At 43.2% G+C, this 14890-nt stretch overlaps 1 protein-coding gene across 4 annotated transcripts in view; it reads left to right on the forward strand.

Moving 5' to 3' along the window:
- Nucleotides 1–14890, forward strand: part of LOC141105644 (alpha-2-macroglobulin-like) — a 317621-nt gene that overhangs the window by 21896 nt on the left and 280835 nt on the right. For all 4 annotated transcript variants that reach the window (XM_073595620.1, XM_073595618.1, XM_073595617.1 and 1 more), the window contains exon 2: nt 13686–13869. In XM_073595620.1, the coding sequence (XP_073451721.1) occupies nt 13686–13869 (184 nt within the window). The remainder of the gene's footprint in view (nt 1–13685; nt 13870–14890) is intronic.

Consider the following 14890-nt stretch of genomic DNA (forward strand, 5'->3'; position numbering starts at 1 on the left):
GTCATACGGGTCAGATAAAGTTAATATAACATCATCTGCGAATAATGATATTTTGTGCTCCTTATCCTGAGATGGGATACCTCGGATTAGTGTATTTTCTCTGATTGTTTCTGCTAGCGGTTCCATGATCAATGCAAAGATTAGGGGTGACAGAGGGCACCCCTGCCTCGTCCCGTTTGTAATTTGAAAATTCCTAGAAAACATGCCCTCAGTGAATACATATGCAGACGGGGATGAGTAAAGAGCTAAAATTGCTTGTTGGATTGGGCCTATCAAACCAAATTTCTCCAGTACCTTAGTCAGATATCTCCAGTGTACTCTATCGAAGGCCTTCTCTGCGTCCAGTGTAAGGAGCAGAGAAGGCCTTCGAGACTCCTCCGCTAGGTGAATTATATTTACCATTCTTCTTGTGGCATTGTTTGTTTGCCTACCAGATACAAAACCTACCTGGTCCTGGTTAACAAGACCAGGCAGTAATGATGACAGTCTATTGGCTATGATCTTAGCGTATAGTTTCACATCCACATTCAACAAAGAAATGGGTCTATAGTTTTGTGGGAAGGATATGTCTTTACCGGGTTTTGGCAGTGTTATGATAGTGGCCGTTAGCATTTCCTTTGGGAATGAGGCTTTAGACATTGCGGTATCAAAGACCTGCTTTAAGAAAGGGGATAATTCGGTTTTAAACAATTGGTAATATTCGGATGAGTAACCATCCGGTCCCGGTGACTTACCATGAGGCATTGTTTTAATTGTTTTTTCAATTTCATGGATAGTGAAGGGTAAGTTAAGTTTAGTAAGTGCTGGTTGTGGGACTGTTGGAAGGTTTATGGCTTCTAAGAATTCTGAGATCAGGTTGTCTGAAGGTTGGGGTGTATTGGGGTCATCTTTAAGATTGTATAATGCCTCGTAGTATTCGCAAAAGGCGTCTGCTATCTCTTTGGGGTTAGAGACTTTTATTTTAGATTTAGGATTCTCTATGTGCGGAATTCTTTGTTTTGCCATTTTTTCTTTTAATTGGTTTGCCAGCAGTTTCCCCGCCTTGTTGCTATAACGGTAGTATTGTGCTTTAAAGGTGCGAAGGCGGTTCTCCTGCTGATAAACCAGGGTTGTTCTTAGTTCTTGTCTGGCATAGAATAAAAGGTCTTTTGTTTTTTGAGTGGACTTTTGTTTGTTTGATGCTTCTAGGGTCTTTATTTTATTTAGCAGGTCGTTGATCCTCTCCGCTTTTTGCCTCTTGGCCCTAGCGCTGAGTTGAATTAATAACCCTCTTATGACCACCTTATGAGTGTTCCACAGCGTGAATGGGTCGGACACCGACGGAGCATTGATTTCAAAAAATTCTTTTAGTGACTTTCTAAGTAGTTTAATATTTTCTGGTTTGGACATAGTGAAAATGTCGTTTCTCCATCTGTTCGCTCCTGTCTCGGCCCTCGGCCCCCCCACGCTTATGGAAACTGGAGCATGATCAGACCAGGATATAACATCAATGTCTGATTTAGTAATTCTCTGCAGTAAAAATTTGTCTACAAGAAATAAATCTATACGCGAGTAAGTATTATGTACACTAGAAAAGAAAGTGAAGTCCTTCTCTGAGGAGTGTTGGCACCTCCATACGTCGAATAGCTCCGATGTGTTGATAAACTTTTCCAGTGTAGTTCTTCGGTTATTTACTTGTTTAGGGTTTGTACAGTCAATGGTTTTGTTTGGTACTGCATTGAAGTCTCCGCACAAGATTACATGTCCTTGTTTCATAGATTCTACTTTTTTCCATATTTTTTTAAGGAATCTTAATTGGTTGTTATTTGGCAGATATACGTTAACCAGAGTGTACTTCACTGTAAAGATTTTGCATACTAGTATGATATATCTGCCTGAAGTGTCCAGTTGAGTTGCGATCTCTGAGAATGGGATGTTGTCTTCTATAGCAATTGCAACCCCCCCCTTTTTCTTTGGGCCATTTGCCATAATTACTTGAGGGAATCAGCGGTTGCGAAATACTGGGGGTTTGTCTGCTATAAAGTGTGTCTCTTGAAAGCAAATTATGTCACTTTTTTGCCTTGATGCCTCCTTCCAGGCCATTTGGCGTTTATGGGGGCTATTGAGACCCTTGACATTTAATGATGTAATTGTGAAAGACATTTTGATATACTTGTGTGTCGTACCTTATATTAGAGTGGTTGAGATAGGAAGTCAGAAGGTTGATTTAACGGTGTCGATTATCCTCGTGATGGGGATGATGAGGCAAAGGACTCTGGTGTCTGGGTAGTTAAGTCCTATGTGTTCTTACTTCTGCTCCTGTAGATGATATAACAAAGAAAAAAAAGGTGCAAAAAGGAAAGAGTAACCAAACTAAGGAGAAATAAAAAGAGTGATTCCTTGAGGAATCTGAGCGGATATTATTCCGTTTCCAATTCGGGGGGTAAAGCAATAAAAAGCTAAGTGGCTGTTCCTGGGCCATTGGGGATCCTTGTTGTGAATGTGGTGAACTTCAGCCTGTTTCTGTGTCAGAACTAGCACGGGTGGAAGAGGGTGAGTGAGGCTTGTCACTGCCGTTGTTATATGGATCTATAATTTGCCAGTCTCTCAGGAGGCGGATGCCTTCTTTAATATTTGTTACCACATGTGATTTGCCTTCTTTTGTGATTAGTAACTTAGCTGGGTATATACACCTGTACTGGATATGGTGGTTGTTTAGTGGTTTAGTTATGGTTGCAAGTTGTCTACGCTGTTGCATAGTGAATGCTGACAAGTCAGCATAGAAGGAAAGGTCCTGTAATTCCTGTGGTAGGTTTTCTCTTCTTCTGACTATCATCATGAACTGGTCTTTTATATGGTAGAAGTGAATTCTCACTATTGTATCTCTGGGCAGATGGTCCGGGATATTTCTGGGTCTTGGAAGCCGGTGAATCCGATCAATGATCAGTTCTTCCAGGGGCGTTTCTGGAAGCGCGGCCTTCATTATGTTGATGAAGAATTCTTTTAGATCTGGGGGTTTGATCAATTCGGGTATCCCCCGAATTTTGACGTTGTTACGTCTTGATCTGTCTTCCAAATCTGCTAATTTTGTTTTAATGGCGTGGATTTCGTCATCCCTGTCATTATGTGCGTCTACCAGATCATTGAAAGTAGATGTAAATTCTCCCCCATCTTCGATTCAATGTGAGTTACTCTGGAGTCTACTGCTGCCACTTCTGTTTTAAACTGCTGTGTAAATGCCAGCATGTCAGCATGTAGTGTCGAGCGCAGGGACACCAGCATGTCCTTGAGCGTAGTGTCCATGACTGGCTGATTTTGTATGGGGAAGTCAATGATAGAGTCCTGTAGTTCTCTGGTATCATCAAGAGAGGACTCAAGGCCACTAAAATCTGCTGTTTCTGCAGGGACTAGGGACATTTTCATCTTGTTTTTAGCAGGGCTGGATGATGCAGATGGGGGTGGTGGGTACTGACCTTGTCCCTGAGGAGAGTTGTTAGGCGTGTGGCTGGGTCCCGAACTCCCCTGCTGGTATCTCTGCGCTCCGGAGCTGAGGCCGCGTGTATCGCCTGCCTGTCTGCCGGCGCCATCTTGGCCAGGGAGACGGCGCAGCTGTATTAGAAAATCTGTCATCTTCCCTGGTCTTGTTGTGCCTTTTCGTTTGCGGGAAGGCATCCGGGAGTGTTGCCGGTGTATACCGGGTATCTGGTGATATGAAACGAGGCTCTTAGTCGCTATGTTTCCCCGTTAGAGCCCAGGATAGTGCGGAGCTAGTCTAACATGCGTCCATCGTCTCCGCTGGCTAGCCACGCCCCCCCGCCTATCCTGCTTCTAACTAACACTGTTTTGCTTCCTCCATCAGCTCATCCCCCCACAGCTATTACCTTTTGTAACAATTGACCCTTCCTTTTTAGATTGTAAGCTCTAACGAGCAGGGCGCTCTGATTCCTCTTGTACCAAATTGTAATGTAACTGTAATTGGATGTGTAAAATACCGCGCCAATCCAACACGTCAAGATAGCAGCCAACACTACAATATGACAAAAATTGTGCACAATATCAGAATATGAATGGGTACATTCCGATCGACAGCTGCCATCACGCGGCATGGCTGAAATCCATTCCCCGAAGTCAGATGTTGCGGATCAGACGCAACTGTTCAAAACTCACTGATTACTTCGAACAAGCTAATACTTTGAAGTCGAGATTTATAGACAAGGGTTATGATGCATTAAAGATAGACGAAGTGATTCACAATGTCTCCTTAGTGGACAGAAACGTACTTATTTCAGAACAACCTAAACCCATTGTAGAAAATAAACATAAATGGTCTTTTCTCACCAATTTTTCAATTCAACACAAGCAGGTTAAAGATATCTTCCATAGGCATTGGAAGGTTTTAAAAAATGATACTGTCCTTGGACCAGTTCTTCCAGAACAAGCAGGGGTGATTTATAGAGGTGCTATGTCCCTGAGGGGACAGATTGCACCCAATGTAACAGACCCCCCTTCGGTCCCCTCCTTTTTTCAAAATATGAAGGGTTTCTTCCCCTGCCGAAGGTGTAGGGTGTGTAAATATAATACACTTAAATCTCGGAAGATTGAGACTTTTGGATCAACCACCACGGGGAAAGAGTATGCTGTTAAACACTTTGTCACTTGTTCGACGAGGTATATTGTGTATCTCATCACTTGCCCCTGCGGGAAACAGTACGTAGGGCGGACCATCCGTACTTTTGCCATAAGGGTTAACGAACACATTAAATCTATTAAAAAGGGACGCACAAACCATAGTGTTCCCAACCATTACTTAACATGTCATAATCGAGATCCCACTGGCACGAAGTTCCAAATAATAGACAAATTTATCCCCCACTGGAGAGGAGAGTCATGTATAAGAGGGGTGTCAAGGCTTGAAACCTTTTGGATACACCAATTAAGATGTTTCACGCCACATGGATTAAATGTGGAGTGGGACATCAATTCATTTATTAATCAATCTTGATTACAGCCCCTTTTCCCCTTTCCCTCTACCATTTCTGTTCCCAGCCATATTCACATTATTTCTAGTAAAATTAAGCCCAATTTGTTCGAGGACACGAGCGATCTCTGTCCTTAATGAATAAGACAAGGTGGCTCCTTATCTTTAAGGATTAGTTCTACAATTATTATTTTGCTCAATAGTTTGTCATATTTTTAATATTATCTTTTAATAAGATTTTTCGATTCTACTTAATTCCTATTAAATTCCCTCTCAATTAAATGATTGAAATGCCATCAAGCGTGTATTCTAGTATGGCCCCTTGTTCTCTCATAGGATATTAACATATGTATATATTTAATGTACAAAAATAGTCAATTGATACATAGTTTTTGTGTTTTTTTGCTCGTACTGATCGGGATGTGGCCGTACTGACTTCTGGATTGAATACTTTTGTGTAAATAACATGTTTACACGATTAAATTTAAATTGGGTTCATATACTTAATAGTACGGCGGATTATAATGATCGCCGTACTCTGTTTGGCTTTGCATTTCAATCACTTCTTTTCTCAATGACCCGCTTGGAACGCAGGTGCGTTCCAACAGCCTCAGTGATGTGTTCTTACTTCCGGTTTAACGCAGTGATGTACACCTATGGGCACGTCAGGCGCTATCACGTGATGTTGGTCACGTGAACGTCACATGACGCTAGCCCGGATTGGGTGAATAACTGAGGTGCGCACTCTTCCATCCAATGAGTGCGCGCGCCGAGATGGCATCCACATCGAGGCTTGGTAGAGAGAGGCGGATTCATTACTCTATCTTCCTATTGGCAAATCTAGCTAGCACGTGACCCTGAATGGAGCGCACGCTGTCGATTCAGGAAGTCAGTGCGCAGGATGCTGTATCAGCTGTTTCTAGTTAATCATTATAATGTATGTATATAAGCGTGGAGGTGGCGGGATGGCATATACCCCAGCCGAAGTCTTTGTGGACGAAACCGGTAGGGTTTCTTGCTGTACCCAGCCACCTACACCACGCTTGCTGTTTTTAGATCTATTTTTATCATTTGAATTGATTCTACCATTTTTATTCCTTATGGCATGTTTGATGATCTTGAACGATCTAATAAACACCACTTGAAAAGTAATTTTTGGATTTACACCATGTGGAGGCTCCTTGTTTTTTCTTTATACATGGTCCACGCCTGCTGACAAAGACGGTGATCGTGCAGATCTTCTGGGCAGGTTCCTGGCCCCCCATCCGAGGAGGAAATCTTCTGGTGTATCAGCCAGTCTTACACTGTCATCCATCTTAAGACAGTACAAGCCTATTTGACTCACCGCCCACGGCCTGTGAGTCCACCGAAGTCGGTAAGAGTATTACATCTCTTTCTCCGGTTTGCACTTTATTGTGATACTACCTGCCTTGGATTCAATTTGGGTCAACCACACCATGCACTATATGGACTAATTTCTTATGTGTACATTGCCTACCTGAGAGTTATATCTCCCCACCAACACTGTGGACACTTGTGACACTATTTATGTACTTTTTCACTCTATGGGAAAAGAAATAATTTTGGACATTTCAGTCAAGAATTTGTCGTTATAACATATTATATTTTTCATGATTATTTGAGCCTTTTTGAAAAAAAGGGCATTTTATCTGTTTATAGATGTGGTAATATATACATCCATATTCATTTCACTTTTCAACATACTTATCTTTTAGGTTTGAGATTAGATGAGGTCACTTGTTCCTTCAAATGTGAACTGACTTCCCTTTATCCCAAACCCTTACACATTTCTTTTTTTATTGATTTCACTTTAGCGCTACACTTTTATTATTCTAATGTAACTGTAATGTCTGCCCTCATGTTGTAAAGCGCTGCGCAAACTGTTGGCGCTATATAAAACCTGTATAATAATAATAATAATCTGTACGTATGTTTAGAATGAGAATGTGTGGTTCGTCATACGGGCGGCCAGCTGAGATTGAGAAGGTGGCCTCTCTCATATAATTGCTCTGCTCGGATGGTGGTGTGTGGCCAAGAGTCTGAGAGGAAGGATGTGGAGGTTACTGGGAGGAAGTCCGGGTTATGGCTTAGTGGGGTCATTGGTCCTAGGATCAAGGAGATGTCATGTTTCTGGCAAGCTTCTCGGAAGGAGGTTAGAGTTGGAAGCATTAGTGGGTAATTTTTGCAGGTCGGAGGGGTGTGCTTTGGGGCAATCCATGGAATTTGGAAAAGTGGGGAGGGACACATGGCATGTTCTAACTGAACTCAGTCTTTAACCCTCAAATGTAAATTCCAATCTATGATCCTGGCTAAGTGGCAGGCTTTATAATTTTTCTGGAGATCTGGCAAGCCTATGCCTCCTTTAAGTTTAGGGATTGCCAGTCTGGAATAGCTGAATCGCAGATGTTTGGTGCCCCATATGAAATCTGTGCATGCTTTTTGATATGTGGAAAAGAAGATGGGAGGAAGTTTTATTGGGATGGTTTGTAATTGGTACAATATTCTAGGTAGGATGTTCATTTCAACAATTGCAGCCCTGCCAAACCATGAGAAGAGACCAGAGGACCATCATTTCAAATCGCTTGTTATGTTCTTCAATATCGGTAGGTAATTTTTGGAATACAGTTCCACAAGGGATGAAGGTATTTGGATGCCTAGGTATGTAATCATGTGTTTATTCCATTCAAATGGGAAATTAGATTGGTACTACCGGCATGTGTCTATGGGAAGTGAGACATTCAGTGCGTTAGATTTAGAAAAGTTGATTTGTAGGTTAGTTTGGTATTGAATTTTTTACTTTCCGAATTCAGGTCAAAGTGATCTAGGCAAGGGAGACATTGGGGGTCTAAAAGACCCCCGATATCTCCATTAAAAGGACTTGTCACCTGCCCATGCTATTACATGAGGGCATGTTAGCTTGCTTGTGATAACAATAAAGTTAAATAAAAAAAAAAGGAATCAAGTAAATAAAACTTTTTTTTATTAAATGCACCTCTCTCTCGATAACATTTGAGGTATTGCTGAGAACAAGCACTAATTATAAATCCATCAATCACAGTTAACACTAAACTGATATAATTATTTTTGTGGGGGTTGTAGGGTAATTTCCAGCAACATGTGTGTGAGCAATAAAAAAAGTCCCCAGTAGACAAGATGTTAAGGAAAAACCCCAGAAAGGCAAGGGAATGGTAGGCAGAAATATAGTACATTTTTGTTTTTAGGTTTAGATACACTAATCATTTTCATGTGTATATCCAAAAAGCATTTGAAAGGTTAGAGATCCCTGATTTTATTTTTTTTATGTGAAAAACTGTCAGGGCTGAGCCATCTCAGAGCTGGCTGCTCAGCTGTCGGATAATTGCCAGCTCCTATCTCTCCACAGTTAGCTGTTGATGATATCCTGCTCGTCAGTCCTGCCTACTTAAGACGTTCAGCCCAGTGGATCTTTGCCTTTGCATTGGTCAACATCACAGAAATTATCTCCTGCGATTCTGTTCAAGACTTGCTTTGCTGACATCCCTTCTGGCTCCAGATCCTGCTTGCTGTTCCACTACATTGATCCCAGACTTCTGGCTTGGCTGACTATTCGTTCTAGTTACTGAACTTTGGCTATGTTTTGACTATGTTTGTTCTTTTTACTTTTATTATTAAACAAGTGTGATTTAACTGTACTTCTGTCTTGGCCTGATTTCATGGTTTCTGACAGTAGGCGAAGGCCATGAATTCAGAAGATGCAGTCAATCCACCTGTTGGTAATATTTTTTCCAGATTGGAAGAACTGGATCACCACATGGATCAGTTTGCCATGGCGTTACAAATGCTCCTGAGTCGATGGCTCACATGGAATCTCCCACTGAGGCCGCACTGGTACAACCTATGTTGTGGGCTGACCCTGCTGCTGCCCCAGGTGTTTCCCACGGACAGTGCAACATAGGTTTCATGATATCTTTGCTTTCTGAGAGAGCCTTGGCCTGGGCAAACCCTCTATGGGAGACTCAAAAACCTGTTGTCTTGAGCTACCCTGAGTTTGTGGCTTCGTTTAAAAGGGTATTTGACGTTCCCGCTTGCTCTGTTTCTGCTGCCAAGTGCCTCATGTCCATCAAACAGAGTACGAGAACTGTTGCCAACTATGCCATTGAATTCCATACTCTGGCAGCAGAGGTTGCGTGGAACAATGAGGCCCTCTTGGCTGCTTTTTCTCATCGCCTCTTGAATACCATCAAGGATGAGATAGCAGCCCGAGATATACCCACTGAGCTGGAGAAGTTGATCATGTTCGCCACCCTCGTTGACTCCAGACTCAGAGAAGGAGTGCTTGCGGAAGCCTCCTGTAAGTTTGTCTCCGAGCTTTGCAGTCCCACCTGTGCCTCCCTCACATCCCATGCCTCCTGGTACCGAGTCGGTCAGTGAAGGTGAACCCATGCACTTGGGTTTCACGTGTCTCTCTGCGGATGAGAGAACCTTTAGGAGAAGGGAGAGATTGTGCCTTCATTGTAGCCAGGCAGGTCCCTTTTTGAAGTCTTGTCCTACCCGTCCAGTGAACACCCGAACCTTGAGGTCCTGTCACGGACAGATCTTAGGTGGCATTGTTTCATCCCCAGTTATCCAGAAGGATAAGTCCCTGGTTTCGGTCACCCTTTCTTGGGCTGAGTCATTCATCGAGATACAGGCTCTAATTGACTCTGGGGCTGCAGGCCTGTTCATTGATGCTGCCTTTGTATCAAAGCACTTGATTCCACTGCAGCTGCGTGACACTCCACTTGCCATTGAAGCTCTTGATGGGAGACCTCTACAGCCTGCCCATGTGACTCATGAGACATTTCCGTTATCCATGGCAGTAGGGGCTCTTCACCATGAGATAATCCGATTCCAACTTATTTCCTCACCTAAGTTTCCGCTGGTTATTGGTTATCCTTGGTTACAGAGGCACAACCCCTCTTTTGATTGGCTCCATGCTGAGGTTCTCTCCTGGTTGCCACAATGCAGTGAGACATGCTTCCAGAAGGTAGCCAAGGTCCTGTGCACCTCTTCACTCTACTCCCTGCCGGAGGAGTACCGTGATTTTAGCAATGTCTTTGACAAAGGTCAAGCCAGTAGTTTGCCTCCACATCGGCCATATGGGATTATAGGGGTCTCAATCGTTTCACGATTAAGAATGCCTATCCGATTCCATTGATTATGGAGTTATTTGACCGCCTCAAGGGAGCAACAGTTTTCATGAAGCTTGATTTGAGAGGGGCATACAATCTTGTGAGGAGGGCAACAAGTGTAAAACTGCGTTTAATACAAGAACAGGCCATTATGAGTACCTCATAATGCCTTTTGGCCTTTGTAACACCCCGGCAGTCTTCCAGGAATTTATTAACGATGTCCTCCAAGATTTGTTGCAGTTATGTGTGGTGGTTTATCTCACTGATATCCTCATATTTTCCAAGTACCACACAGATGTCTGTCATGTGCTTCAGAAACTAAGAGAAAACAATCTCTATTGTAAACTGGAGAAGTGTGAGTTCCATCGTGATCAGGTTAAATTCCTGGGTTATGTCATTTCCTCTGCTGGTTTTTCGAATAACCCAGAGAAACTTTCGGCAATCCTACAGTGGCCCTGACCTGTGGGTTTACGTCCTCTGTAGCATTTCCTTGGCTTTGCCAACTATTATTGGAAGTTTATTCGTAACTTCTCGTCTTTGGTTAAGCCCCTGACTGATATGACCAGAAAGGATGGTAACCCACAGAGTTGGTCTCCAGAGTCCGTTAAGGCATTTGAGAGTCTCAAGGCTGCCTTTGTTTCTGCTCCTGTGTTGGCACATCCTACGTTACCTTTTATCCTTGAGGTTGATGCTTCTGAGACTAGTGTTGGTGCCCTTCTGTCTCAAGGTCCTACCTCTGAGAGCGCTATGCATCCTTGTGGCTACTTTTCCAAGAAATTGTCACCTGCAGAGTGCAACTACGAGATTAGTGACAGAGAGCTGTTGGCGATCATTTTAGCCCTGAAAGAATGGAAACATCTCCTCGAAAGTACCACTGTGCTGGTTCTCATTCTTATTGTGTAAATGGAATCAGGTGCGCTAGCTGTGACAAACACACTTATAAAAGGTCAACATATGAATATCAACCTTAATTACAAGCTGAAAATAAAAAGTTAGTGAAAAAGTGAAAAATTAAAATGAATGAAAATCAATTAAATGCAAAGTCCATCCGGGGCTAGTTAGCGTCCTTATTAGATGACAGACAAAGGTATAAACCTTTACTGAGACAAAGTCCTTCAGTCAGATGAGGGATACTCTCTTCATCACATATTTTCATAAGCCAAGCAATAGTAGAAAAAGCTGCTTACCAGATATGTAGGACATCTATTACAGAGATCTTTAGGGCTCAGATGTGTCAGATCTTTCAGACAGGAACAGCTGATTTAAGACTTCCAGCAGGATTCCTTCCTCTTAAAGCCGTTCTGAACACTGTAATGCTGGTGCAGCGAGCTGCAGTGTTCGCCTTAAAAAACTTTGTTCATTTTTATTGACCAAAAGAATCTCAAATTCTTGTCTGAGGCTAAACGCCTCTCCCTGCTCATGACTGCTCAAGACTTGCCATTCTCCCAAGGCTGCTGGCCACCCTGGGAAGAATCATCTCTTTTGGGCCATTTCCCAACAATTCTGGTGGCCTAGTCTACGTGCTAATGTAACCGCCTTCGTATCTGCCTGTTTCATGTGTGCTCAGAGTAAGACTCCACGACATCTTCCAGTGGGCCTCCTACAACCCATACCCAATGGAGAGAGGCCCTGGACCCACCTGTCTATGGACTTCATTGTGGAGTTACCCAACTCCCAGGGCAATACAGTTATCCTTATGGTGGTTGACCAGTTCTCAAAAATGTCTCATTGTATTCCACTTAAGAAGTTGCCCACTTCTAAGGAACTGGCTTCTATTTTTGCTCAGGAGATCTTTCGCTTACATGGGCTACCCAAGGTGATTGTCTTGGACAGGGGTAGTCAGTTTGTGTCTCGTTCCTGGCGAGCCTTCTGTGCACAGTTGGGAATGACCTTACCTTTTCCTCTGCGTATCACCCACAGTCTAATGGGGCTGCAGAATGAGCCAATCAGTCCTTGCAGCAATTCCTACGTTGCTATATTTCTGACCATCATAACAACTGGTTGGACCTATTACCGTGGGCAGAGTTTGCTCACAATAGTGCCTTGAATTCTGCTTCCCGATTGTCTTAGTTTATGGCAAACTATGGTTTCCAACCTTTCATGTCGCCTGACTCATTTGTTCTGCAGAGTATTCCTGCGGAGCATCTCCGTGGTCTTCGTTCCACTTGGGCACAAATCCAGGATGCTTTGCTACATGCTGATAGGTACAGACTCCATGCTGACCGCAGACGCCTGCCTGCGCCTTCCTACCAGGTTGGGAACAGGGTCTTGCTGTCATCTCGCAACCTCGGACTTCATGTTCCCTCACTGAAGTTCGCACCTCGGATTATTGGGCCTTTCTGTATTCTTCGCAGGAATACAGAAGAGGGTTTGCCCAGGCCAAGGCTCTCTCAGAAAGCAAAGATATCACGAAACCTACTTTGCTTGTGACAAAAACAAAACAAAAAATAACATGACTAAAGGATTTGTCAACCTAGGTCCTTACAAATATAGAATAAAGACACAGACTGAGTGACATGGGTTTCATACAGCCACAACAGCCAATTTTATTAATCAAAGCATAAAATAACATAACATTAAAACATACCAATTAGTGCAAATTCAAGAGTGTAATGCCCAACAACAAGAAGTCTTTAGATGTCCTTAAGACACAATTTTAACTGGAATAGTCCATGTCCTCAGCCGCGCCCCAACCGGCTCGAAAACATTCCAACATCACACATACTTCCATATTCCTCTCCCCCAGGTGACCTCGCTCCTGGGAGAACCACCGCTAACCAAGTGGAAGCGCCATACCTTAGATGGGCCCCACGCTTTTTGTAACCATGTAATTACTGACCCCCCAAAGACCCCTTGACCCGCCAACTGCTGTGACAAAATGAGCAACATACACCATTTAGTAGATAATATATATATATATATATATATATATATATATATTTTTTTTTTTTGTATAAACTTAATCAACTTGAGACACAAAAAACACCACCACTACCTATCCACTGCGGTAAGCCCTAACACCCGGGTGGGCGGGTGGGAAGTTGCCACTTCTCCTGATTTCCTTGGAATGCGAAAGAACTACCTCACCACAAAAGACCCTCTCATCTGAACCCTGCCCCTTCAACCACTGCCTCCAATCGGGTAAGGGCTACACCCCTACTAAGCACACTAACGTAGCTGACAATTCCCTGACCCTGTTCCTCCCTTAGTCATGCAGCCACTCTGTCCATTTTCTCTTCCAGGTCTCACTATATCATTTTAATGAACTATGCTAACATTAGAGTGTGATGTATGATGAGCATGCTAATTGACACGATACCAGTGGCAAGGTTACTGTCTCCCAAAATGTGGAACTCCTTCCACCAATCAGATAAATTCCAAATAAACTTAAAAATTTGATGAATTAATGTTCTGTGAATAATTTAAAAAGGTCAGTGAATGGTTTGACTACATTACATGAACAAATATTTAGACTGACTTTTAAAGACAAACATATGTTGCACAATTCTTTTATATCTGTTTTTTATGGTTTCTAAAATGCACTCTCTTCTTTTCAGGCACTATGTGGTCATCTTCCCCGCCGAGATTCGCCCCAAGCATTCTGAAACCATATGTATACACCTCGAGGGGACTCAGGGGCAGAGCAGAGTACAGATATCCTTACATCTGGAAGAAAAGAACACAACCCTTGTGGAGAAGAGCTTCAAGCAAGACTCCATATTCACCTGTGTTCCAGTCAGGGTAACAAAAGTCTGCATTTAAAAAAGGCATAAAGTTTGGCCTGAAGGAGAAAAATTTACAGAGGGTCTACATGGCTAAGGGGATGATTAAGGCAGGAGAAGATTAAGATATGGGGCTGTGGTAAGGAGTGAGGTCCAACCTGGATGGGGTTTGAGATTCACAGTATAGGTCCTGTGGAGAATGCTGGGACTTCATCCCAGAAAGTGCAAGCAGTGAAGGTTGTTTTCCCGCCTGCCCACCTCTCAGGTAAGGTTTGAGTGAAGACTGAAATTGGAGGAGGTGGTAAGATAATTGTCACAGCTTGGCTTAAAGTAAAACCCCCTTGTTTACTCGTACCTACAGTAGAGCCTATAATAAGGCTTACCTGTAGGTACAGAAAATATCTGCTAAACGTGCAACGTTTAGCAGATATTTACTTTAGTAGCAGCCGGTGATGCCACTGGCGCAGAGTTGTGCTGTGGCCGTGACTCCCACACGCATGCGCAGGAGTGATGTCATTGCAGCTCAGCCATTCAAACAGCTGAAGGCCACAAACCTGGAAGGAAGACCGGGTAAAGATGGAGAGCTTCATTCTAAGGTAAGTCTATGCGAAGCATACTAGCACAGTATGCTATTATCCTGCATGGGACCATTTTTTTTTTCTTTTTTTTTTCTGCGATTTACTACCACTTTAAGTGGGTTTAGGGGGTCAGTGAAAAAGATTGGATCAGGGCTGGAATAACCATTCAGCAAAATAAGCACATGCCCAGGGCATCAAGGGAAGGGTACACTGCATATTTTTCTGCATAGCTATCATGCCCTTAAAAGATAAGTGAACATTCAGGCTGGTTTCACACTTATGCAAATTGTATGTGGGTTTTCCCGCATCCTATGCACATGACAAGAGAGTGTGACCGGCTCTCAATGCCGTCCGCACTGGAAAAGGGACCTGTGGATCTTTGGCTCCGTTTCAGGTCCGAATTCAGGCAAAAATTCGGAACCTGATTCGCCCCTAAAATGGAGAACAGGGACGCATCGGACC

The sequence above is a fragment of the Aquarana catesbeiana genome, linkage group LG08 (genome assembly GCF_042186555.1).
Source record: "Aquarana catesbeiana isolate 2022-GZ linkage group LG08, ASM4218655v1, whole genome shotgun sequence".
Lineage (NCBI taxonomy): Eukaryota > Metazoa > Chordata > Amphibia > Anura > Ranidae > Aquarana > Aquarana catesbeiana.